Below are 26,687 nucleotides of genomic sequence, written 5' to 3'. Positions count from 1 at the left end.
AGTTTATTCCTGATTATATAATGGATACTGTGATAATTCTTTCTTACAGTGAAAACATTTACATGTAGGTGTTCACATGTTTCAACGGGTCACTGTAGGATATTGAAGAACCAACACATTTATAAATTCCTTTTTCATTACTGACCTGTTGCATGACCTTCTTATGCAATCCTATAATGAGCCTGTGACATTAACCTGTTTTTTATTTTCATAATAGCATGAGGGATTTGAGACAGAACATCCTCACTGTCATCACATATTTCTATATCAGATAAAACTGAAAATACACAGGAAGGTAGATATTGGGAAATAAAAAGGTACAACAGAGGGGGGAAAAGGCAGTCATTTTGGCAGCAAAACATTTAACTGTGCTAGGGTTCTCTGGTTTCTAGTTACTACCTCTTTTAAATTGGTTATAATCTTCATCATAAATCTGTTGTATATATTATTGAACCAGTACGGTTCAGTCACTACCTGTCTTTTATGTCTTCTTCAGGCAGAAAAATCACATGCTAATATATGTCAGTGTTTTTTTGTTTTGTTTTGTTTTTTCTTTTGAATCACTTGAGCATAACTCACAAGCTTTCACCACATTGAGAATTAATTGTGGTGATGGAAGCTGAAGTGTTGCTTCATGCTAATTTTATAATGTGTACATAACTGCAGTTTGAAAAGGAACTAAGTTAAACAAAGATCTAGAGTGACTGCCAAACCTAAAAACAACAATGGTACAAAGAAGAGTACAGAATGCAGGGTCTGAAGCCAACAAAATCCAAAAGTAAAAATTGCTACTTGACAGGCATCACATATAAATGGGCTTATTTTGGCAATGCTTAGAGTTAAAAATACAAAAGACATCACTTATACACATGCAAAAGTAATTGGAGTTTTTTATATTAGAAATAATCTTTGGAAATTTATTTAGTTTAGGAAGAATACTGCCTTTAGCTTTTGTTAAAATTCATTTATTATTTAGTCTCATTACTAGTGCACTGACTTCCTTCATATTCTTTGAAGTTTTTTTGGGTGATGGAAGAAGACCTGTCCATTACACCTAGAATTCAGTGAACACATTTTCTCTGCACCTTGGATTAGGGCCCTTAGGCAAAATCCTTTTATGGTATGTTTGCAGCTTGTTTTATATTGTCAGTATAGTTGGCATTTTCCAGCCCTTTCCATATGGCCATTTACATGCTATAATGACAAAAATACCCTTTACTTCATCTTAAGGGAAAGAATAAAAGTAATTCCCTAGGTAGTTGTGAAGCTGGCATATTTTTAGATTATCTAGTGACTATAGACAAAGAAAACAAAAATAGGGCTCATAGAAAATACAGAAATGAAGCCCCCCCCCAAAAAACACGTGTACAAAAAGAAGATCCTGGGTAAAAGAAATGGGTACCTGTGTGTGTATGTATATGCATATGTGTCCACGTGCATTCAAGACAGTGATTTCCACCATACACTGAATGATACTGTTTATGTTTGGGCGTTCTTTCTTATGAATTGCCAATTGCACTTTTCTGTTGTGAAAACAAATTTTAAGTGTACAATATAATGTTATTTATTATGAATATTGGTGTACAGTGACTCTCTAGAGCTTTCTCATCCTGCATGACTCAGCATCCCAGCATACCTTCTCCCCAGCCCCTGACAACTTCCATAACACTTTCTGCTTTTACAAGTTGGCTTCTTTAGCTACCCCCAAAATAAGGATTAATTCAGGATTTGTCCCTGTGACTGCCTTATTTTACTTAACATATTTTCTCCAGGTTCATTAGTATTGCAAGTAAAAGGATTTTCTGTTTTGCTTCCCTGAATAATATTCCATTGTGTTGTCTATATCACATTTCCCTATCCATTGATTGTCCACAAACACTCAGGTCGTTTCCACATTTGGCTTTTGTGGTAATGGCAATGGGCATGGAAGTATGGATTCATTTCTTTTTTATTCTTATTTCAATTATTTTGGACAGATGTCCAGATACAGGTTTAATTATATGGCAGCTCTATATTTGATTTTGGTGTGTATATGTGGTGTTAATATGTAGTATGTGCATGTGTGTTTGGGTACATGCACCCATGTTTGCTCCTGTAATCCAGAGGGAGATGTTTGTTGTCTTGCTCTGTCATTATCAGCCTTACTCCTTTGTGATAGGGTCTTCCACTAAACCTTGAGATAGGTCTCCCACTAAGCAAGCCTCAGCAATCTACCTGTCTCAGTTACACCGCAGTGCTGGAATTGCAGGTGTGTGAGGCCGCACTCTCAGTCCAAAGCATCTCCCCAGCCTGAGTAGTTCTAGTTTTAATTGTTTAAGGACATGTGTACCCTTTTTCCTTCAAGGCTGTATCATTAAACTCTGTCAACAGTGTGGAAGGGTTCTAAAGATTTATACCATTTGTGTATGTGTGTGTGTGTGTGTGTGTGTGTGTGTGTGTGTGTGTGTGTGTGTGTGTGTACATACGTACGTACATACATACGTACATATGTGTGCCTATGAAGGCCAAAAGAGAGCATCAGATACCTCTGGAGCTGGAGTTACTGAAGCCTGTTCCTCTGCAAGAGCAGCAACTGTTCTTAACTGCTGAGTCAACTTTTCAGGCCACAGAAAGGGTTTTACTTTCTCCTCATTTCGCCAATACTTTGTTTTTTTATTTGCTTTTTTGGTGTATGTATTTATACATGTTGATGTGTGGGTGCCAGAGGTTGACTTCCGGTATCTTCATTAGTTTCTCTCCTCTTTTTTTGGGAAAAATGTCTCTTCCCTGAACTGAGAGCTGGCTGGCCAGTAAACTCTGCATATCTTCACCCCTTTTGCAGGGTTTACAGGGTCCAACTTTATCATGCTCACACCCACAGCCCATGACAGTTTTGGTTGCTCTACGTTCTTGCTAATGTGTGAATTGCTATACAATTGCCACAGCATACTCAGAGTATATTTTATATTATGTTTTAAGATTAAGAATCTGGAAAAGTATTATTCCACATGCACTTCCATATTCTTCACCATAAAATGTAATAAAGTCTTTCAAAATGATTTTTACTTTAAACAATCACATTTTAAAGAACTGGAAATAGTTTTCTGTCCTTAAATATTTGCCATTTGAATTTTTCTCTCCTAATTTGTGGGTACAATTTTTAAAGCTTTTATCTACATGATTATTTTAAATTATGTGTGTGTGGGGGGGCGTATGCATGTGAATGCAGGTGCTCATGGAAGTCAGAGTCACAGGGCCGCCCAGGAGCTGGAATCACAGATAGTTGTGAGCTGCCCAACATGATTGCTCAGAATTGAACTTGAGTCGCCTAGAAGAGCAGTGTATTATCTTAACTGATGAGCTATCTCTACAGTCCAGGGATACTTTTCCCCCCCCCTAGTATCATTGTCCTTTGGCCTAGAATCTTAAGTTGTAGTCTAGATTTGTGTTCTTGGTTCTAAGATGACATTTGTTTTTCTTCCTTGTATTTTTAGGACATTGTCCCATTGTCTTGTGACATTCACCGTTCCTCACAGAAGTTAGTATTCCTCACATCATTTTTCCCTTCTATAATATGTCTTTTTTTTTTCTGATTGAATTAACATTTTCTATTTTGACTGTTTAGGGAATTGGTGAGGTTGAGTTGTAGTTTTGAGTAGAGATTGCTGAGTTTATTGGATTTGCAACCTGATGGTTTTCACTGATTTGAAGAAAATTCAACCAGCTTTTTCTTTGTCCTCTATAAGTACTCCTGTTGTATGTATGTTAGATCTTTTAGTATTGCCAAACAGGAGGCTGTTCATTTTTTTCCTTTTTTTTTTTTGCTTTCATTTTGAATAATTATTTTTTAATCTATGTTCAATTTCACTTACCAATTATTCTACTGTTCCAATCATTGTTTAACTTATCTGGTGTGGATTTCATTTCAAATAATGTAAAATCCCACATTCCAGTTTTGAAATATTTCATTTATGGAGCTGGACAGATGACTCAGCAGTTAAGAGCACTGGCTGCTCTTGCAGAGGACCCAGGTTCATTCCCAGGACCCACATGGCAGTCAACAGCTATCATCCATGACTCCAGTTCCAGGGGATCTGATGTCCTCTTCTACCCTCTGTAAGCACTGCAGGACACGGGTATATTGCATGCAAGTAAAGCACGCATACATGTAAAAATAATAGATGAAATTAAAAAAAAATTTATGTGTATGCGTGTATTGCCTGCGTGTATGTAGGTACACCCATGCCATGCAGTGCCCACAGAGGTCAGAAGAAGGTATCGGAGCCCCTGAAACTGTAGTCATGGATGATGGTTCTTAGCTGCCATGTGGGTGCTGGAAAAACTCAACCTGGGTCCTCTGCAAGAACAGCCAGTACTCTTAACCAATGAGCCATCTCTACAATCTCTGCATTCCATTTTACGTGTTTCTGTAAGTAATCTATTTGTCTATTGGTTTTCATCACTTTTTTTTTTTTTTAAGAAAATGCTTGTGTATTTCTAATAACTGCTTTAAAATCCTTCTCTGCCTACCCCAACACTGGTCATCTCAGTGGTGCATGGAATGCTTCTTTCCTAGATTCATGCCACATTCTCATTTCTCTGCATATCTAGTAATTTTTGTGCCATCTTTGAAAATGTGATAGATTGCAGAGATTCTGGTTTCTGTCGATTTCTGCAGTTTTGATTTTCTCTGGTAAGTAGTTGCCTTACTGGATGGTCATCTTAAGACTTGACTTTTTGCTTTGCTAGAACTGTTCTGTGGAAACTCAAATCATGTGCCAAGCCCCTTTAATTAGTCTCTTCTGTGGTTCCCAGCAGCTGAAATCCGTGCTCAGCTATTTTAGCGTTCCAGCTGGTACTTTCCTTTGGGCTCCTTGTATTGCCAAAGACTTGGAGGGGTTAAATGTAGTTTTTGGATCTCCTGCACCTACTATATTTTTGTACTTTTTAAGTTGCCTTCTTAATTTCCCACCATACTATATCCTCCAAGTCTGCTTTCTTGCCCCTTAAACCAACAAGATGAAATGAAATGAAATCAAAACTTTGAAATGCCCTAACTGAACAAACTTGGATCTTATTGGTAACTGTTCCTTGTTCACTTTTTTCTTTTCTTGAGACAGGGTCTCACTTTTTAGCCCAGGCTGGTCTCAAACTCACAGAGCTCTGCTTGCCTCTGCATCCGCATCATGAGTACTTTGTATGATTTTTGTATATTATTGTTTGATTTTCTTTTTGGTCCATAGATTATAATTGTTATTTTCAAGAAAATTTTGCTAATATAAGCTAGTGTGCCATTACCAAAACCAGAAATCATGACTTTTTTTGATCCAGTACTTTGAGGATCTAATTAGCATTTATTACTCAGTTTTTATGGTGGCCTTTTACCTATGCCAGTTGTCTTCTGCGCTGATTAATTTATACCTCAAGATAGTATTTTAATGGGTCTCTCGGTTCTACAGATTTTCAGATTGATGACTTCTTAAATCAGTTAAATAAGCTCATTTATATATATAGCCTGATTGTAGTCCTTTAGATATATGCAAACTCCAAAGGGGCTTTCAGAAAGCTTTACTTTTTTGTTGACTTTTTATGTTTGGTGTTACCGTTTTTCAAAATTATAAGAGCATTTATGATTTACCTTTTAGGTTTTTAAATGTGCAGTACAGGATTGCTAACTACAGGTGTGGTGTTGCACTGTCCAGAACTTCATTCATTTCACATAATGGAAAATTTGTATCTGTCACATTGGTGGCACCGCACCCATTTCTCCACCTCTGCTAACCTGTAGCTTCTGCTTCGTGCTTCTGTGAGTTTGACTCTTTCGCACACTTCATAGAAGCATTTTCATGTACTGTTTATTTTTCGGTGATGGGTTTATTTCACCTAGCCTAGTGTCCTCTAGGTTTATCCATATTGCCACCCCTTGCAGAATTCCTAATCCACCTCTCCCCTGTGTGTATGTGTATCAGTTTCTTTATCCATCTATTCATCAATAGGTGTTTTTTTTTTTTTTTCACCTTCACCATCCCCCAGTGCTAGAGATCAAACCTGGCATGTGACCAGCAAACACCCTACCACTGAGCAGTTGTATATATTGGCTGCTGTGGTACTTTGCAGTGAACATATCCTTTTGATATCCCGATTTCATTTTGGACATACAGCCAATGTCATGAAGTTTTTTGTTGTTTTAAGAATTTAACAGTTTTCAGTTTTACATGTTGGTCTTTATTTGGTTTTTTGTATATGGTGTGAGATTGGGTCTACTCTCTTTTGTGTGTGGATATTCAATTTTCCTGTTCTATTTGTTGGGATCATCTTTTCTAACACTGACTTTAATCTCTGTAAACTTCTGTGTACAGGTTTGATGCATCTCATAGGTTTGGTGTGTTTCCATTTTATTTAATAGTGTATTAATTTCCACACATTGATGATTTTTAAAACTTCTTTTGGGTTTTAATTTCTGGTCTCATTACATCATGACCAGAAGATACTATATTTTCAGTCTTTCATTTGTTAAGATTTGTTTGCACCTAATATCTCCACGGTCCTAGGAAATGTTTCATGTGTACTCTAGAAGAATGTATGTGCTGCTATTAGGTGGAATGTGAGATGTGTATGTAAGGTCTGTTTGGTCTGTAGTGCTATTTAAATTGATACAGGTTTTGTAATTGTTTAGTTTTCTACCATTTTATAATTCTTTAGAGTGCAGTAGAAAAGCAGCTAGTACGTATATAACTGGAAAGGCCTCAGGAAAATTGTTAGGATTTATTAATAGCTAGCTTTTATTTTTATTTTTAAATACTGTATTTTTTTATGTGTATGAGTATATTGTTTGCATGTAAGTACGCCTGTATCATGCAGTACCACAGAGGTCAGAAGAGGGCAGCAGATTCCCTTGTAGTGAGTCACAGATGACAGTTGTTAGCCACCATGTGGGTACCTGGAACCGAACCTGAGTCCTCTGCAAGAGCAGCCAGTGCTCCTAACTGCTGAGCTCCATTGTTTCCAGCTCCATTATTATAAAGATTTTATTCCTTTTTATTTTATGTGTATAAATTTTTTGCCTGCATATATGTAAGTATACCAGGTGTATGCCTGGTATTTGCAGAAGCCAGAAGAGTGTGTCACATCTATTGAAACTAGAGTTAGGTTTAAAATGTATGTTCTAAACCCAAACCCTGGTCCTCTGGAAGAGCAGCCAGTGCTCTTAATCGATGAGCCTTCCTTCAAGCCTTCTTATTTGTTTGTTTATTTACTTATTTTTTAAGAAAGGGTCTCCCTGTAGCCTCAGATGGGCTAGAACTTGCTATGTCTCAATCTCACAGAGATCTGCCTGGCTTTAATTTAAATTAATTAATTTATTTTAAATTTGTTTTTATTGAATTTTCGTGTATTTCGTACAGAACAACTCAAACAATCTTAATCATCTTTATACCCCCATCTCCATCAGCACCCTCCCATACCACCCCCCCCCACTGGAGCCCATATACTCTGTCATCCCTGTTAAGGCCCACTGTGTCAAGTCAGTGTCCCCAGACATTCCCTAGTGCAAGACCATCCAGTGAGGTCTATTCAGCCTATCTAGAGTCCCTTGTTTTAGGAATATCATCTCTTTTTCACCTAGCAGCAATCAGATGCCAATATTTCTTCAGATAAGATTGGGGTCTGCTGTTCATTTTCCCAGTTCTATGCTGGGTTATTGTCTGCCTGAGTTTGCATGGGGCTTGTGTATGCTGATACCATTGCCATAGAATTATAAGGGCAGGTTCCCAGGAGCTTGTAGGACTCTACTTCCATATGGTCATGCACCTCCTCTTTGGCTCTTACAATCTTTCCGCCCCTTCTTCCTCAGTGGTCCCTGAGCCTTGGGTGGATGAGTCCTGTCCAAGGACTAGCATTCAGTACCTTGAGCTCTGTGTTTTGGCCATTTGTGACCTTTTGTGTTCCTGGTCATCCATTGCATGAGGGAGCTTCATTACTGAGAACTGAGAGATTCATTAGTGTCCTCTTCTTTACCCTTGTTCTGTGTTTTTGTGAACCTTAGGTGTAGAGGTTGCTTTGTAGATATGTCGCTTAGGCCTGGGCAACTCATAGACAGTGTCTGTGTGTGACCAGTTATGGTACTCGGTAACAGTCTCCAACTGGTGCAAAATGAGCTTCTTTGATGAGTGGTGACTGGAATATTTGTCAGTAAATACAAGGGCACATATTTTGCACATAGTAAGAAATCACATTAGTCTAGGGATGTGACAGTTTTGGAGTTTTCTCAGTTGATGGTTTAACACCAGCTTCAAGACCAGATAACCACACCAATGGCCAGCCAGCACAGCTGTAACATTGGTGTAGCAGTGGCACTTTTATCTTGGGAGCAATCAATAGCTTATTAACTAAAAGTCCACTCAGTGGGAGGAAACTCAAGGGTGGTACTGTAAACATAACCAAATACACATTGGAGTGGTAATTTTAATTTTAATTTATTTATTTTCTGAGGCAAGGTCACACTGTATAGCCTTGGCTGGTCTGGTAGTCACTATGTAGGCCAGGCCAGGCCTTGAACTCATAGAGATCCTCCTGTCTCTGCCTCCACTGTGCTGGTTTTTAAGGTATATGTCACCGCACCCAGTGACCTTTAATTGAATATAAAATGTTTTATTTACCCTGTAAAATATTTTTGTACTTTTTCCTAGATGGTCATTTTAGAAGCAACAAAGTTTTGTCAGCAATTTTGTTAATCACTGTTATTTCAGATATTTTAGATTGGGTTGTCAATAGCATAACTCATTTCTGGTTTTACTCGGCTCAGTTTTTGAGTTATGTGGTTTATGATGTTCACTACTAATCCAGGTCTTGGTACTGCTGAATGTACTTCTTTGATAGTGTCTGTAGTTCCTTAGACCATTTTCTCAGAGTCTGCTGGATTGCTTCCAGTTCTAGCTGTTATGAAGAAAGAATCTTTTGGGGCATATGTTTTGTCTTTTATTAAGGGTAAATACTTTGGAGTAGAATTGTCCCTTAGGATATATGAATATTATCTTTTAAGAAAGTACCAGTTTTCCAAAGTGTATCAGTTTATACTCTCATAGGCAATGCTTAAGATTTGAGTTTCAGATCTCATTTGTGGTCAGAAATCATGCTAATGTAAGATGATTCTGACAGAGTGCCTTCTTGGTGTGGTTACCTTTGTTCTGTTCCTTGCCATCAGTTGTATTCATTAGGAAGACTGTCTTGTATCATCATGGCACGCACAGAGCTGCAGTGAGTATAAGTGGACAAGTGAGAAGCACTGCCATTTTGAATGTAAAGTTTTTTGTTGACCTTCTTAATTCAGCATTGTAAATACAGAGTAAAAACTGTGGTCTTTTGACATGATGTATGGCCTTCACTTAAGAAGTGTGTAACTTCTACATTGTGTGACATAGATTTACAAATACAGTTCTAGTATAAAAGAGAAGTTATTAAGAGTTAGTAAGGGGGGGGCTGAAGAGAGGGCTCAGTGATTAAGAGCACTGTTCTTACAGAGGACCCAAGTTCAATTTCCAGCACTCACATGGCAGCTAACAACTGTCTATAACTCCAGTTCCAAGGAATCCAATTCATAGTAAAAACATTTACATTTGCTTAGAAGTTTACTGTGGGGTTGCTCCCTCTCCTCGTGGGTCGTTGGCCACCACTCCACGAGGACAAAGGGAGCAGAAGCTACGAGCAGGGTCAGGACGGCCAGTGAGCACTGATGGAAGAAATCCCTTCCGGGGAGGCGGGTTCAATGATGCAAACAGCTCCAGACTCAGTGAGACAGCTCTAGACTCAGTGAAGCAGCTCCGTTTATTCAGTGGGAGAACTAGGGAAAATATAGTGTGGAGGCAATAGCCAAAGCCTCAGCTGATAGGTGCTCATAGTATGCTTTATTTACATGTGGCAGTAGGCTCCTATTGTCCAACTACCAGGGAATGCCTAATTATCATATAGAAAAAACCTGGGGCTAGTTTTTACTCTAGGTAACTATGCCCAAGGTCATGTTCCAAATAAGGTCAGGCATCCGTGCTTGGTGGCACTTTCCAGGTAAGTCAGGAAGAGAGCAGGAGGCCCCCTGCTGAGAAGGGAAGTCCTTCCATATGGCGCCGAGCCCCTTAGCGCTATCCGGACATGGAGGACTACAACCCTAGCAGCAGGGTTCCCCACATGCAGGCAATATATTCATACACATAAAATAAAAATAAATATAATCTTTTTAAAAAGAAGTTAATAAGGGGAGGAGGTGGTTGGTGTGTGTGTATCTGGGAGGAGTTAGGGGGAGAAATGGGGTGAATACAATCAAAGAACATTGTAAGAAAATCCTCAAGGAATTAATGATAATACAGATAATAAGATAATAACAGCTAATGTATTTTATAAATAAATCTTGGAAAAATTACTAAGGCTGGGCAAGTTGTATAAAGGAGATGGAATTATAGGTGAGCATTGGATTTGTGAGATTTAATTGGGTGGAGAGGAGGTAAATGTACTAAGAGGAATAATAAAGGCTGTGAAATGTTTGTGACTGTCAGCACATATGCTGTGACCGTGAATATGCTTTATGGTTACAGTTGAATGTTCCGCAGGGGTGCTTTGGTGGTGATACTGGAGGTTTGCTCCTTGAATGCAGGACCTGTGTGTGTGTGTGTGTGTGTGTCTTAATAAGAAATTAAGTTTTTGGTTTTTTTTAAACTTTAGGCAATTACACCTGGATTTTCAAAGGTTTTAAACACACAAGGGACAAGCCTTAGCACTTTTCACAATAAACATATATGACAGATTAGAATAAATATTTCATTCCAAGTTGAAGTATTTTGCCCTGTTGGCAGTGAAACACTGTTTACTTTTAAATCTTGGAGTAATGTATTTTGGAGAAGTGTTTTAGGAAGATTATTCTGTCAGGAATTTATAAGTAGATGATGTGCTGTAAATTAATGTTTTAGGAAGTTTTAAAGAAACTCGGGAACATGCGTCTAAATAGATGCATTATGGAAGTCCAAAGGAAACTGACTAAGGAGGCATTCTAAGGAAAACTTGCAGTGAAGGTAGTAGAGAAAGAAGGGAGGGCAATGACAGACAGTTCTAGTTTATGAGTCTGTTTGATCTGCACTGTTACAGTAGTACCTGTGGCACTAGAAGTAGTACCTGTGTAAGATCTCACATAGAGGTGTAGGAAGAAGAAATAAAAGCACATAGAGAATGTGGCTTACATCTGATGATCTGTGGTGATGGCAGGTTACTGAAGAAAGCTTTCATCAGTAATATGGGCATCATAGAGCCAAATTGCAGCACTGGGCTTTAGACTGAGAACACATGAAACCAAGAGATGGCTCAATGAGTAAGGATACCTGCTGCCATTTCTGATGACGTGAGTTCAACCCCCAGAACCCACATGGTGGAAGGAGAGATCCAGCTCCTGCAAATTGTCCTCTGACCCTTACATGTATACCATGACACATTTGAACCCCCACACATATGCATGTACACAAGATTAATAAATTAATAAATGTTTTAAAGGGGAAAATCAGGAAATGCATATTTGAACATTGGTCACTCACAGGGAACAGAAATCACAAAGCTAAATGAGTCCGAGGTTGTAAAGCATGGAATGCCAGTGTGGGATGAGGGCAGGTACTTTCAGCATTGTTCCCTCAAGACTTGATAAAGATATATAGGAGAGTTCAATTGACAGATCTTAGAGATGCCAAGCGTGAGTGAGGTCAGAGCTGTAGAAACAGAGGTGGGCAAAATACAGCCCAAAGCTAATGACTGCTTTTATAAATTTGTTTTGAGCACAGCTATTCCTCTTTGTTTACATATCACTTGGGACTGCTTTTGTGCTGTAGTAGAACTGAAAGATTGGTATGGAGTGCCAGTGTTTTGTTGGTCCCCAATTGCCTAAAATATTTACTATTTGGACTTTTATAGCAAAAGTTTGCCGACCTTTGTTAAAGAGACCTAAGAAATGAGGAAGAGGTTAGCCCATACTGCTGATGACCTTAAAGAGTTACTTTTTCCTGTGAACACATGTTTGCAGAGCTCCAGCTATGCTCTTGGCAATTGGGTATGTCGTGTGGTCTAGGAAGAGGTTAGGTTAACAGATTAACGTGTAATTGGTCAGCAATGGAAGTGGTGACTGTAAAATTTTCTTTTGTGAGTATGGAAAGAAACAAGTAGTAGTTTGAGGAGTCTAGAGAAAGAACTTTCAATATTAGGAAAATATGAAAAAAAATTCCAGAGTTCTTCTAGACAGCCAGTGTGTTGCCATTATAGGAATTAATGGTCTAAGACTTGAATGCAGAGAGTGCATGGGCCTCATTACAGGAAATGAATAGAATTGTTTGTGGAATTGAGTTAAGAATAGTAATTGCTCACACAGCTGTTTTTAAATAGCAAATGTGTTAGGTAATCAGCAAAAATCCATGGAAATGTACTTGGTAGTTACGCAGAAACTGCTTTATTCCTATTGACTGATGATCCTAATGGGTGCCATAAAAACAAGCAAACTAGTTAAAAACCTTTGCATGCATTTTTTCATGTTGGTGTAATATTGTATGTTTTTGTTTAAAGTGTAAGTGTAGTTGTGTTTTCATCTTTTTCTAACCACCAAACCCAAATACAATGATTCTGTTCAGGAGGAGCAGCAGCATGAACTTTATGTGTATGCGGAGCAGTGAGGTGTGCTCTCTGCGGGGAGAGATGTCTGCACCATGCTACTCCACCTTCCTGGCTAGGCAGAAGTGGAGTGCTGGATTGGATTAGATTTTGTATACTAATTCACTTGCCTTCTGCTTGTTGCATTGTATTTTGTTCAGTGTAACCCCATTCTTCCTTTTGGATCTTTGCTTTCTTAGCATCCAGTTTCAATTTATTGTAGGCAGTGGCCCTCCTGCTTTTCCCTCTTGCAGCTTCTCCAGGGATATTAGAATATATCATTAACTCCTTACAGTATACTTAGTACAGTACCAGTTCACAGAAAATGCAGCAGTCTTTCAACCTGATAGATCTAATTGCTGCTTGCTTTTATGCTGTAGTTGTCCTGTGTATTACATAACACATAAATACATCAGAGAGTAGCTGCATGTGTTTTAAAGACATTAAAAGGAGAACATTTTCTTTACCTTATCCATGCTCTCCCTTCCTTCGGGTCCACATTTCCCTCTGATATGCTAACATTGTCCTTCAGCCTCAAGAACTACTTTTAATATTTTTTTGTACTAAAGTTATGTTGGAAATGAATTCTTAATTTCTTTCCTGTGAACATTTTCACCTTTACTCTTGAAGAATATTTTGGTCAGGTGTAGAATTCTGATTGAGAGTTGGTACTTTAAAGATGTTTTTCCATATCTGCCAGAATCCAGTTTCTGAAGGCGAGTGTGTAGTAATTTGCATTTTTCTCCTCTCAGTAACTTGTCTCTCTGACCATTTTGGAAATTTTCTAATTTTGGATGACAGCTTGATTATGATGTGGGTAGATAGTATTTACTTTTATATTTATACTGTTGCTGTTCACCAAATAGTCTTTATTTGGTAAATTGATCTCATGCATTTGTGACTTCTTTTTTGGTAATTGTTTCTAAATATGTTCTCCTATGCTGTTCTCTTTGTTCTCATTGTACCAAGTTAGACTTTTTCATCTGCTTCATTAGGTCTCTGAGGTCTTGTTAATTTTCTTTTAATCATTTTTCCTTTTATGAATTGAATGAATTCTGTTTATCTCTTGTTAAATTCATTTACTCTTTGTTCCATTATCTCCATTCTTTCTTACTTTATTCCTTTTGTCATTACAGAAAGCATATATTTTTCTCTGATGTGTCTAGTCTTTGGTTTGTAATGTGTCCTTTAGATGTGGAACACATTTACACCATCTGCGTCCTTCTTGAGGACTGACATGTGCATCATCCAGAGCCTGTATATTGGGTTGCATTTTACTGTCAAGGACTTGGATGTTATGAATGCTGTTTGTGGAAATTTTGGGTTCTCTCGTGTTCCTCCAGGGTTTATCTTTTAGTGGTCCATTTATTTGGTTAGACTCAAAGTGCTGCTATGCACATCTCAAATTTGATTCTTAGCCTCTATTGAAGGTTGATTTACCCTTGCTTTGTGAATGTGTGCTCTAATTTTAAAGATAAAAAATAAGACTTCAGTTTTACACTCCAGTACATAGAACTCTTGTACTTAGAACAAAAAATTCAAAACTTTTAAGTGCTGTCACGTTTTATATGAGGCAGCATATCTTTTTTTAAATATATATTTTTTTATGTGTACGTGTGTATTGCCTGCATGTAGGTAAGTGCACCCATGTCGTACAGCGCCTGCGGAGGACAGAAGAGGCTGTCAGATCCCCTGGAACTGGAGTTACGGAGAGTTGTTAGCTGCCATGTGGGTGCTGGGATTTGAACCAAGGTCTTCTGCAAGAACAGCCAGTGTTCTTAACTGCTGAGCCATCTCTCCAGCCCTGAGGCAACATATCTTAACTCTTCTTAATTCCCTTGTGATCATAATATTTCCCTGACTTTCCTCCTTTGTTTTTCATTATTGTGTATCACAGTAAATTTCTGAGAAAATACATTGGAAGATTTGTTACATGTGTATGTAGAATCTGGAAAATAATAATGGAAATGCGTGTAGGTTTTCAAATGTATATTAATTTAGAATTTATTATAGCCTTTGAATCTTATCTAAGGAATATTATTACTCCATGAATAAAATTGAATAAAGCTACTATTGAAGTAAGACATTCATAGCTTTGGTTATTTGATATAGTTATCTCTTATGAGAGTATTCTCACAAATCACTATTGAAAAAATATATATATAGCAGGTGACAGTCCTCTAAACTATCATTCATTTATTTACAACGGTGTAGCATTTATTTTATACTTGCTAGAATAAAAAACTTGTTTCAGTGTTAGACAAGACTCCATGGAGGTGGGGTGAATGTAGTCTCCAGGCTTGTCCTCCCAGCCTCATAGGTGGCCCTTTCTCAGGGTAGATGCTGGTGAGACCTCAACACATACGTCGATTGCTGCTTTGACTGTCTGTGCTTTGGGATGTCTGCTGATCTCCTTTTCTGTTCTTTGTATTTCCCTCTTCATTGTTTCTAAGTTTTTGAGAGTCTGTATTACTAGCTGAAATATTTCTCTGGTCCCATACTTATTTCTGCCTTTACACTACCTAGTTTTAGTTCAGGACAGCAGGGTTTTGGGTGATAGATCTAGAAAGTGGCAAGTGTGGAGATATAAGACATTGATCTTCATTGTCACCAGCCTTGTATTACATCTTCCCTTATGTCTCAGGGAGATGTTGCCTGAGCCTCATCAAACATTAAGGCATGCCTTTTGTATTTGCATTCTGTGGTGTTTGTTAATAATCTTAGTCTTCAGGGCGTTCATGGGGGGAAAAAGTTAGGTCATAGGAAAGTCTCCCTTCAAAGAGAAAATATTTTCAGTTTTTGCTACTGAATAAAAACCTACAGCAGCCTGTAGGACTTTATTATAGAGTGTTAAAGGGGAAGGAGTGAGGTGGGAGCTGTGGGGTAGTTTTAGATGGTTTTTAGAGAGTCCTCTGAGTCAGAATGGTAGTAGCAGTGAGACAAGTGGAGAAAGGAGTAGAAACAAGTGGAGAAAGGAGGACTGCCCAACAGACAATGGACTTGGCCAAGAATCTGCCTGGGAGAGAGGTGGACTGCTTTCATGAAATTCAGAAACCATTGTTTTAAAAAATGGGTCTCAAGTTTAATGTTTGCTCCTTATTAGAAAATACTAAATTAAAAAATAGCAAGCCAGGCATAATGTTGCGTTCCTGTAATCATGCCTCTTTGGAGGCTAAGGCAGGAGAATCAGTGAGGTAGTGAGCAGCTTGGGCTATATAGCAAGATCTTATCTCAAAAAATAAAACAATTTGTATGCATGCCTTTAAAAGTGGCACAGGAAATAAAACAATGTATTGTATTTTAGATAGTTGATTCCACTCAGAAAAACAGGCACTAGGAAATACTATCCACCAAAAGTTTTAAAAGAGAAGGAGCACTTGTATGAAAGAAAACATGCAGAGAATTTCAGGTATATCAAAACAAATGTTTTCCCTCCTTAATTCGATTGAAACTCATATTTTCTTGTTTTCCACATTTTTATCATTTTGTGTGACATCATTTGTCTTCAGATTTTTCTTTTCTTTGTTTTGCTTCCTTTCATCTTGTGGCAGAAGCTTTGGAAGTTCTTGCTGCTCTCATGCTGCTGTTTGTACAGCCATTCTTTCAGCAAACAGGAGTCCCTTTACAGCAGAACAGTTGCTTCCCTTTGTCGGTTGGTGCCAGCCGAGACCTATAGTCAGTCTGGCTGTGCTAATAAAATCCCGGAGTTCTGAGCTTAAAACCTAGGCAGATTCTTGTTGTTCTGTAGCCTCCTTGGTGTCCCTTTCCATGTCCAGTAGCAGTGGTATTGCTGTTGAGCTGGGTACTTGATTACCTAGTAAATTGCCGTCTTACTTAGTCTTTGCTTTCCCTTCATCTTGTGGAAGAAATTAAGAATTTCTTCATGAAAACAGTATGTGGTTTCTACAGCCTAAGATGTTATCTATAGCCAGCACCTGTCTTCTCTTATGTTATTTAAAAACAAATGTATTTAAAATAATAGAGAAGCCTCACTTAGTCACCATTTGCTATAAAAAGCATTCAGATAACTTTTGATCTCATTTTTATTGGACAGAATTCATCAAGATAAGTTCCCATTGTATAATAAAAATTATTTTTGTATACAACGTATATAATTATTCCCTGTTTTATATGTCATATGTTTGTAGATTCTGTTGGTTACTACTAGCTTTTGTCTTTGTCTTTGGTCGGTTCCCCTAGAAATCCTATAAGCTATTCTGTAGTGCTGATTACAAAGAAAATGCTTAGAAAATAATTGCTTTCAGGTGCTGGAGGGGTGACAGCAAAGCTTGGTTTTACATGACGTGTTCCACACGTGTAGAGTTTTTCCTAAACTAAGAATTTAATAAAATTTCTCTAAGAATGAATAAAATGTTTTACATTTTTGAATATAATCTTTGTTTTAAAAGGTAGTCTACTTAAAATTATGTCTGGAAAGCTGGGTGTGGTGGCACATGCCTGTAGTTCCAGCACTTGGGAGGCAGAGGCAGGCGGATCTCTGTGATTTCAAGGCCAGCCTGCTCTACATGGTTCCAGGACAGCTGGGGCTACAGGGAGACCTTGCTTCAAAAAGACAAAAAAAAAAAAGAAGTCTGGAAAATTATTTGTGTAATAATCTACCCTTATCTGTGTAGGATATATTCCATATCCCCCATATAATACTGAAAACTGAAAATGCTAACCCATTTCACTCTAATTATACCACACATACCAATAATAAACTTGAATTTATAAATTACAGAGAGTAAGAGATTAACAATAATGTATAAATAGAATAATTGTAACATACTGTAGTAAGATTATTTAAATTTATATGTTATAGAATGTTCTATTAAATTTTTTCAAACTGCAGGAGTAAGTGAAAACTCAGATAAAGAGAGATTACTGTACTAATACGTATCATCTTTTCTGTTAAGTTAGGGCCCCAATAACTGAATTAGTGACTAGGACATTCTACTATGGGTCCTGGGCCCCTTTCCCATATTTGTTTCTGTCTCCCATCCCTTCAGCTGGCCATTTTTCTTTACAAGCCTTGGAACTCTTCAGGGCATGTTACTGGAGAGGTGGTGCATTTTATTTATCACACCCTTCAGTCTCACTTCAATCACTGAGGACTTCCAGGAACTGCAATAGAACTTCTAAACTTAACAGTGTTGTCATTGTAGCATCTAGGTTTCTCTTTTGCACAAGTGAAACAAACCCAATATTTATATTTAGTATAGTGAGCAGCTCAGAAGACTGTGGGAAAGTATACCCTTCTAGGAATCAAGGAGAAAAACTATGACTTTTACAAAACAGAAAAGGAGACATAACTGGATTGAAATGGGAAAATACAAATGGCTCAATAGATTTCCAGCTTCTCCTGGGAACTGATAGAAAAAGTGAAAATAATAGAGCCAGGACTCAGAAGAGCACAGAGGGTTGTTTCATTGATAATGGCGACTGATCTGTTATTTCCTTTGAGTTTTCCTTTGTAACTTTCATAAGGGTGGATTTATAATTTACAGTCAGAATTTGGGTAACAGTTTTGAAGAGGTTGAAGTGCTACCCATTATGGTGCATTGTCATATCTCCTTAATTAGTGTTAATATAGCTAATTGGATTTTCTATCTTCAGTTAAGACTATTTAATCTGTAAATTAATAGAAACCAGTGTGTTAAACTGGATAGTTACTTGACCAGCTTTGTTTTTATGACTTAGAAGCTAAATTATTCATATTTTCATGTGGGCACTACAAAACTAGAGAAACCTTGAGGTGACAGGGAACAGACATGGAGACACTTAGATTATAACCCATTTGAAAGTCTACAAAGAAGTATTTTATTCCTGACATTCCATAATGTGTATTTGGTATTGTTGAGTGGAATAATGGTGAAAAGAACTTTGAAGAAACTTACTTGCTAATGTTAATGAGGCAAGGAGTGAGATTAAACCTGTTCTTCAAAGTGCTTGTACCACTTTCTGAACTGTGCTCTCTTCTATACTATACAAAAATGTCCACCGAAATACCTTTTTAGATTCTATATTGTTCATTGTCTTCTTTCCTTAGGTATGGATGAGCGAGGAGGAACGACATCCTGGGGAACAAGTGGTCAACCAAGCCCCTCCTATGATTCATCTAGAGTAAGTTTTCTTCTCATCATGATTAGAACTGTATAGATAATTTGGATGAATAAATAAGGTTTTACAAATGAGCCTTTTCATAACAAAGGTTAACTTATTTTCATGGAAATAGGGTAGAGTACACAGCCATCCCAGAAGATTTAATTCTTATGAACTGTCATGCTTAGGGATTTATTGTATTTCCTACACTTACAGAGATATTCTTGGTGTTGGTCTGTACCTGACTGCCTCCAGCACTCTCCTGTGACTCTGGAGGAGCTTTGAGTAGACAGTTGGCAGTTGCTCTCCCTATCTGCATACCTATGAGTCTTTGTGTATTACTTGCTTTCAGAGATGGCAGGGATTTGCAAAGCTCCAACTTTACTCCTTCCCTCCTAGCTATGCTCTACTTTACATCAGGAACTCTGTAGTTGTCTCTTGAAAACTTGTCAAAACAGATGTAAGAGATGATGTTTCTCAGTTGATGATTTATAGAAAATAGGACCAAGTTTGTGCTCTACACACTTACTGAAAGATAAAAAGATGGAGATTTTTCTAGCAAAAAGGTAAGCAAAAATTTCTGATAACTTTTTGAATATGAGGCTGGGAATGGAAAATTAAAGAATTATTGTAAAATTATACATGGTGCTTCCAGTTACTAGTATGTGGGTATAGTTATCTCTGTGAGTTTGAGCCACCCTGGTCTACATAGTGAGTTCCAGGACAGCTGGGTCTGCAGGGAGACCCTGTCTCAAAACAAAAAAAAAAATATAAAACAATAACAACAACAAAAAAGTGGGAAGAAAACAATACAGAATTGGAGCTTATGAAGTCTTAGTATAGAGCCAGTTTCATGGTGGGGAAAGACATGGCAGTTCTGCCGGCACTGAGGAATGGCTCCTTTCTGTGGAGGTAGAAGTGTTAGGCAGCTTGCTCGAGTCTCAGCTAACCGGTAAACAGACCTTGGGCAGAGAACTGAGGCTAGGCTAGGCTAGGCTTAAGGCCCATCTCCCTATTCACCCACTTCTTCCAGCTAAGCCCAGCTTCGTGAGACGGCTGTACTGTCAAAAAATAGTATCAGTAGCAGAGAAACATGAACCTGTGGGGGACATTTTACATTCGAACCGTAATGCTGTATTTAAATGAGTAATGAACTATTTTTTTCACAGTAAATCAAAAAAGATAGACAAAAAATTTATCAATACTTAACCCTAGAAGCAATTTATCTTTAAAAACTGGGAGGAAAGCAAGGTGTGATGGTGCTCACCTTTAATCCCAGCCCTTGGGAGGCAGAGGCAGGTGGATCTCTGAGTTCAAGGCTAGCTGGGGCTACAGGGAGACCTTATCTCAAAAAGACCCCCCCCCAAAAAAAAAAGTGGGATGAAAACAATACACAGTTGGCACTTACTGTCTTAGTATAGATGAGATGCTTTTGAATTTAAAAATGTTCGATTAAAGTACTTTTGAAAATAAGAGATTTTGCTGTTTTATTTGGGTGTACTCTTATTTTTTTTTAAAATATTTTAGGAAGAACTGGGATTGTTATTTGGAGACAGATTGAATGACTGTTAACATAATGAGAATCAATTTCTGAGACAGATACATTATGATGTAAAAAGCTCTGTGTAGGGTACTGCAGTATTTAGATTTTACTGTTGATTTATAGATACATTATTTTATCTTGGGAATATTAAAAGTTGTTAATGTTCACATTTCTCTTTATCCTGAAAAGAGTTTCTAATTCTTATAATAATATTATGAATAGGGGAAGTATATTTCTTGCTTGTACTTTTTGAAACAAGTGTTAGATAGTGGGGATTTATAATATACTACTTATTAATATTTGAAAATTTTCTTTCAGAGGCCTTTATTACTGCCTTAAGAGTACATCACTGTTGTAGTTCATATTTACTTCCCCTTCAAGCTTTCCATTTTTTTCTGCTTGAATATTGATAGGGTTTTAGGAAAAAAGCAGGTAATAATGTATCCAAGCATTTAACTAATTTGTGATCCTGAAATTATTTGCCTCCAGAGGTGGAAAGCAAAGAGAATACTGCTTTTCTTCTTTTTGATCCGTGTGTCAGGTAGGAAAGGTTGTCTTTGACCTTGAGAGTATTTACTTATTACTTTTAGTGTAGATTGTATGCAGAGAAAAGTTAAATTAATTCTGTGGTAAGCTAGTTTCCTATTTTACTCCTAGCCATCCAGAACCACATGGATATTCTTAGCAGCTGAGAGAGGACACTGATTCATGCTGTCCTTCTTGAGTTTTCTCTGGATGAGATTACTTCTGCAGTAATTTCCCTGTTTCCTAGTTACAGTCCGAACCTAAAACTGTTTAGTGGACTAGTTAAGAAGTTATATTACAGGTTAGGGTTTTCATTTCAAGTCTTGATCTAATCTCAAACTTTGTTGCCTGGACTGTCTTGTGCAGGGAGGTAGTTGTGGTTCTCTACATATCTTCCTTTATAGGAAGTTCATTGACTTTTAGGGTTTCATCACTAAAGACTATTCACCATCCTGACCCTTGTTTTCCGTAATCATGAGCATAATGGCTATAGTCTTGTTAGTAAAAATCTCGTTTGGCCTGAGTACATCGTTGTCCTGCTTTTGCATGTTGATACTCTCAAATTTTTGTTTTAATACACTGAGATCTGGCCCCAAATTAGATTTATTGGTATGGGCACATTGTTAGTAAAATGAGTCAATTTAAACTTTAAAGAAATTACAGATACTTTTGTACAACTTCTATGAACAAATTTTATTTAGAATTTGTTAATATTGTATAAATCTTGTATTTCCATTATAGAAAATTGCATTGTTTAAAAATGATCTGATTTTCAGTAACGTCATTGTTATATTGAAAATATTTAAAATAAAAAAGTATTTTTTATTTTATGTGTATGAGTGTTTTGCCTGCATATATGTAAATTATTAAATGCGTGCAGTGCCCACTGAGACCAGAAGAAAGCTTTGAATTCCTTGGATCTGGAGTTCAAATAATTGTTAGCCACTGAGCCATCTCTTCAGTCCCTAGAAAATCTTTAATTATGCTTTTAATAAAAGATCACAAAAAATAAGTATTAGATAACTGCAGATTTAGTACTTTGATGGAGTTATAAAACATATGCTTTTGATTTATAAGGATTAAATTATCTGAACTGCTCTTCCGTCCCTGCTTCATCTGAAAGCTTAAGGGGTTGAGAATAATTTTTAAAGTTAGAGAGAGAGAGAGAGAGAGAGAGAGAGAGAGAGAGAGAGAGAGAGAGAGAGAGAGATGCTTGTGAGTATGTGCCTATGTGGAGTCTAGAGGACAACTTGTGGAAGTCAGTTCTCTCTTTCAACCATGTAGGTACTGGGGATCAAACTTAGGTCTGTCAGTCTTGACATCAGGCCCCTTAAACAGCTGAACCATCTCACTAGTCCAAGAATAATTGCTTTTCAGTAACATAAAACTGTATTTGGTACATGAAATGTATTACAACTGTATATTACAAACAGGTTACTTTATGGGAGTGGCTAAACAAATTTGTGGATTCAACTTAATATTTATTTAACACCTTTTCTAATGAAATGCTTGCTGATTACAGTTTTTACCTCACTGGTCTTGATTTTACATCAGATTGCAACTAAGACACCATTTTGCTCTCAGTAGTCTTGATGCATAAATGAGCTCCATTTGAGTCCTCTAGTGAGGCAGGGTGTAGGCTTCCTGATGGTGCAGGACAATATTAGACCTCTTGTGCAAAAGTGGAAGTCACTTCTAGCAGAGCTTCTGTCAGGTGTGACTGTCCCATTTCCAAAACATAGCCTTACCGTGTAGAGGTAGTTAAGTTTCTAGTTGTTCAAACTGCTCATAGTAAACCATTTGGTGAAGGAATTTTGTGAGGGCAACACTGGAGTATACTTGATGCCTAATGGAGGTTGTAGAGGACTTGAAACAGAACATACTGGAGACACTGTAGGGAAGGAGCACTGCTGCTGCGTTGCTATACACCCCCCCATCTTGTTTTTGTACTCTTGATCCTTTGTCCACCCGTGTAGAACAAAACTCATAAAAAATTACATGTTCTGAAAGATGCTTGCATTTTTAGAAATTAGTGAAAGTTCTCAAGGTTAAAGCACCAGAGACAAATGAGAGATATAAGTATTAGATAGTTCGCATTCTCCCTCTCTTTAGCCTTTAGTATAAGGAAGTGATTTTTTTTGTCTGTGAATGTATCAGGTATAAAGGTCAGAAAATATGATTGTTCTTGTTACTACTGTGTTAATGATTTATTGTAGGTTCAGATTTTTTTCCTCATTACCACTGTTATTGTGGACAGTTTATTTAAATTGACTGCACTTTACTCATCTGTGAAATGAGACTAATAATAGCTACTTCATAGAGAGTTGCCACAAAGATTTAAATGGAAACATGTATGTAAAGTGCTTTGATCAGTGTAAGTGTTCCTCAGAATTTGTCTCCTGGATGTATGTAACGGTGTACAGATACAAGTGCGTGAATGCATCTGGAAAGATGCTGCCTTGTTAATCTAATGAATGAGAGAATTGTTTTGCACATTCAGTAATTAATAATATTTTTCTTTTGGACTGGTAAGGACCATAAATAAAATCAATTTCCCTTCCCTTACAATTAATCATTTTTTTCTTGGGAAAGCAAAAGTCTCTTCCTCCCCAATGATGATTTTTGTCTCTGCGTAATACAGCACTTTATGCATAATGGGTTCTCTGCACTGGTTTGTTAAGTGTAATTAAATTTTAGGGGAAAAAAACCCACTAGATTTATTAGGTTAATGGAATTTAGCAGTTGAGAGAGTAACAAAACACTGGTTTAAGACTGTGAGGGTTGAAGTAGATCATTAACGTGAAAAAGACAGATTTATTTTCCTGACAGGGATTCCACTTGGCCATAAGATCAGAGACTTTGGAAACTTGTACTGTTAGATTTCTTATCTTCAACTTCAAAGGATTTAGATGATAATGAACAGAACACCTATTAAGTTTTTCATATATTGATACAACAAATGAAGCTATTAATATTACCATTTTCTCTGAATAGCTAATAATTTAATATACAATATCTAATAATTTTATTTGATTTTCATGGTTATATGTTTCCTGATACACAAATTCTGTCTCTGAGATGCTACCTGATCACCTCTTTCTGTGGCTATCCCATATATTGTCCTGGTGTGCCTGGCCTTTTATGCTCTTGGCCAAGCTCTGCAGTGAAACACTAAGGTACCACTGAGGTTTGCACCTGACAGGACTCACAAGATGTGGAAGTTTCCTGCTGATACTCTTTTGTAAAAAAGGAATTTTTTTTTATTCCTTCATTAAAAAGGTCTACACAAATTCACTGGTAGCAAACCACTGATAGGAATTTTCTTTATACAGGCCATTAGTGACCAGTAGCTGAAATTTTATTCATTTTTTTTAAGTTGGAATGGTTTTTACTACTTTGTTTTTATTATTATCTTATGTGTATGCGTGTATTGCCTGCATGTAGGTGAGTGCACCCGTGTTGTGCAGTGCCCGCACTGGTCAGAAGAGGCTGTCAGATCCTCTGGGACTGGAGTTACAGACATTTGTTACCTGCCATGTGGGTGCTGGCATTCGAACCAGGGTCTTCTGCAAGAACAACCAGTGTTCTTAACTGCTGGGCCATCTCTCCAGTCCCTCATTATTTTTAAGGAAGAATCAGCAGGGTTCCACTGCTTCTAAATTTCCTCCATAATTTTTTCTTTCTGTAATACAATTTGTAGAATGAACCAGTCTCTTGCATTTTTGTTCTCCCCTCTGCATTTTGCAGTATCATAGAATTTTCACAGCTGAAAAATATTATTTACCTCCAGTTCTTCGGTTTCAGGGGTGAGAAGACAGATTTGGAGAGTTTGAGGTTAGCCAGGTTTAGCTGTGTGAGCTTCACAGTGCACAGGAGACAGGCTAGACTGCGACTAGCAGTGTTGCCTCTGGCCCCTGAGTGTTATGCTGTCTGTACTAGTGTGTTTCCCTCCCCCTTGCCTTGCCTTGCCTTGTCTTAGAAGCTCCTAATTCAAAGGAGCAGTCATAAATCTGTCATCCTCTGAAGGGAAGGTGGAAGGTAAAACAGAAGAGGATCTGCAGCTGATGGAGGGACACGGGGCATCATGATGCTGCTGGGCAGGCTGCGGTGTAACTCAGTTGGCAGAGTGCTTTCATCGCTTGAGGAGGCCTTGGGTTTGACTGACCTCTAGCACTACATAAACTGGGCACAGTGGCTCACTTCTGTGATCCCAGCACTTGGGAGGTGGAGACAAGAGGATCAGAAATTCAGTGGCTACATAGCAAGCTGGGGAACAGTTTGAGCTACATGAGACCCTGCCACCAGAAATAAAAAAAAATAAATTTTAAAAAGGAAGAAGGAAAAGGAGAAAAGGAAAGGAAAAAAGAACGTAGCAAGTGTAGTGAGATGTAGACTCATCTAGAATTTAGGTACTGAGAATTGAAATGGATCCAGCTGATAGAACAAGTACCAAGTACCAGTGTTTTTGGTATTTTTGAGACAGGGTCTCCGTATAACCCCAGCTGGCCTGGAACCCACTAACTATGTAGACTAGGCTGGTTTCAGTTGCATAGAGACCTGCCTGCCTCTGCCTCCCAAATTCTGAGATAACAGAAGAGAGTCACCATGCCAGACCAGTGTCCACTTTTGACACTTTCCCCCACTTTGAGACTCTTGAGTGTTATTTCTGTTACCTGGAACTTTTTTTCCCTTTGCTTTTTTTCTTCATTGATAGAAATGGGGTGGGTATAATAATAGCTGCACCAGTATTGTTCTGCTCTTATGCTGGTAGTAGAAAAGGGAAAAGCCTGTTACATGGTGATGAGTTGGCCCTAAAGTACATTGTTGAACTGTAGTGTGACTCAGCACAAAATGATTTCAGGGATGTTTTTACTTAGGGCTAAGTAGTAGATGTGTTTTAAGACCTTTAATACCTATATGATGCATGCACAAAGGGGTCATTTTATCTAAGGAGCATCAGCAGTGTCCACTTTACAGACCTTTGTCAGGAACTTAGGACAGTAAGTATTAGACCATGTTGGGTAGAAAATGAAAATACAAGATTGTAAGGATTCTGGAGTTAGCTACACTTCTAAATTTTGTGTGTGGAACTATAGATTGTATAATGGAGATAAGTTAAAAAAAAAAAAACTCAGCTAATATAAGAATATAGTTTCCAAACCAGCCCACAAGCTTATCTGGATGAGATTAATGTCATTTTCTCTGGAAACTTCTGTGCCATTTCTGCCAGATGTGGCTAAAGGGAACTTTAATTTTGCTTCGTGTTCTCTCCATTCTTAGCTGGTATTCAGTATCTTTTCATTCATGAAGGAGAGCTTAGCTGAGAGCCACTTTGTAGATGGTGAGTTAGGTATGGGATAATAGAGCCCTGGATCTCTTTCTCTACTATCTATACAAAATACAGAGAGGTCATTTTGACCTTGCCAAGGCTTATACTTCCTGGAGCTTTGGAAGGACCTGGTCAGTAGTTCATTTACATTTCATAGTGAAACCTTGGTCGTTGCTAGTAGGGCAGAGAGGCTCTGTTTTCCTCTTTCCTCTGGAAGCACACTGCATGAGAACCACCCTGGTAAATAAAGGGTATCAATGTACTCTGCCCCCCAATACTGGGCATTGGACCTAGGGTTTCACATCCCAGGCAAATGATGTACCACTGAGCTATATTTACACTAGCCCTCTTTATTTAAAAAAATATTGAAGCTGGGCATGGTAGTGCACACTTTTAATCCCAGCATTGAGAGGCAGGGGCAGGGGAAGAGGCAGTTCTCTGTAAGATTGATGCCAGCCTGATCTAAAATAGTGAGTTCCAGGCCAGCTGGGACTACAGGGAGACCCTGTCTCAAAAAGACCCCCAATAATAATAATAATAATA

General features: G+C 37.8%; 1 protein-coding gene across 10 annotated transcripts in view; it reads left to right on the top strand.

Moving 5' to 3' along the window:
• Tcf12 (transcription factor 12) overlaps window positions 1-26,687 on the top strand; it is a 388,060-nt gene that overhangs the window by 109,069 nt on the left and 252,304 nt on the right. For all 10 annotated transcript variants that reach the window (XM_029570687.1, XM_017801872.2, XM_029570681.1 and 7 more), the window contains one exon: window positions 18,695-18,768. In XM_029570687.1, coding sequence (XP_029426547.1) covers window positions 18,695-18,768 — 74 coding nt within the window. The remainder of the gene's footprint in view (window positions 1-18,694; window positions 18,769-26,687) is intronic.

The sequence above is a fragment of the Nannospalax galili genome, unplaced genomic scaffold, assembly GCF_000622305.1.
Source record: "Nannospalax galili isolate Female #2095 unplaced genomic scaffold, S.galili_v1.0 scaffold611, whole genome shotgun sequence".
Classification (NCBI taxonomy): Eukaryota; Metazoa; Chordata; class Mammalia; order Rodentia; family Spalacidae; genus Nannospalax; species Nannospalax galili.
Note: the sequence above shows the minus strand (reverse complement) of the source record. Positions and strands in the feature narration are given on the sequence as shown.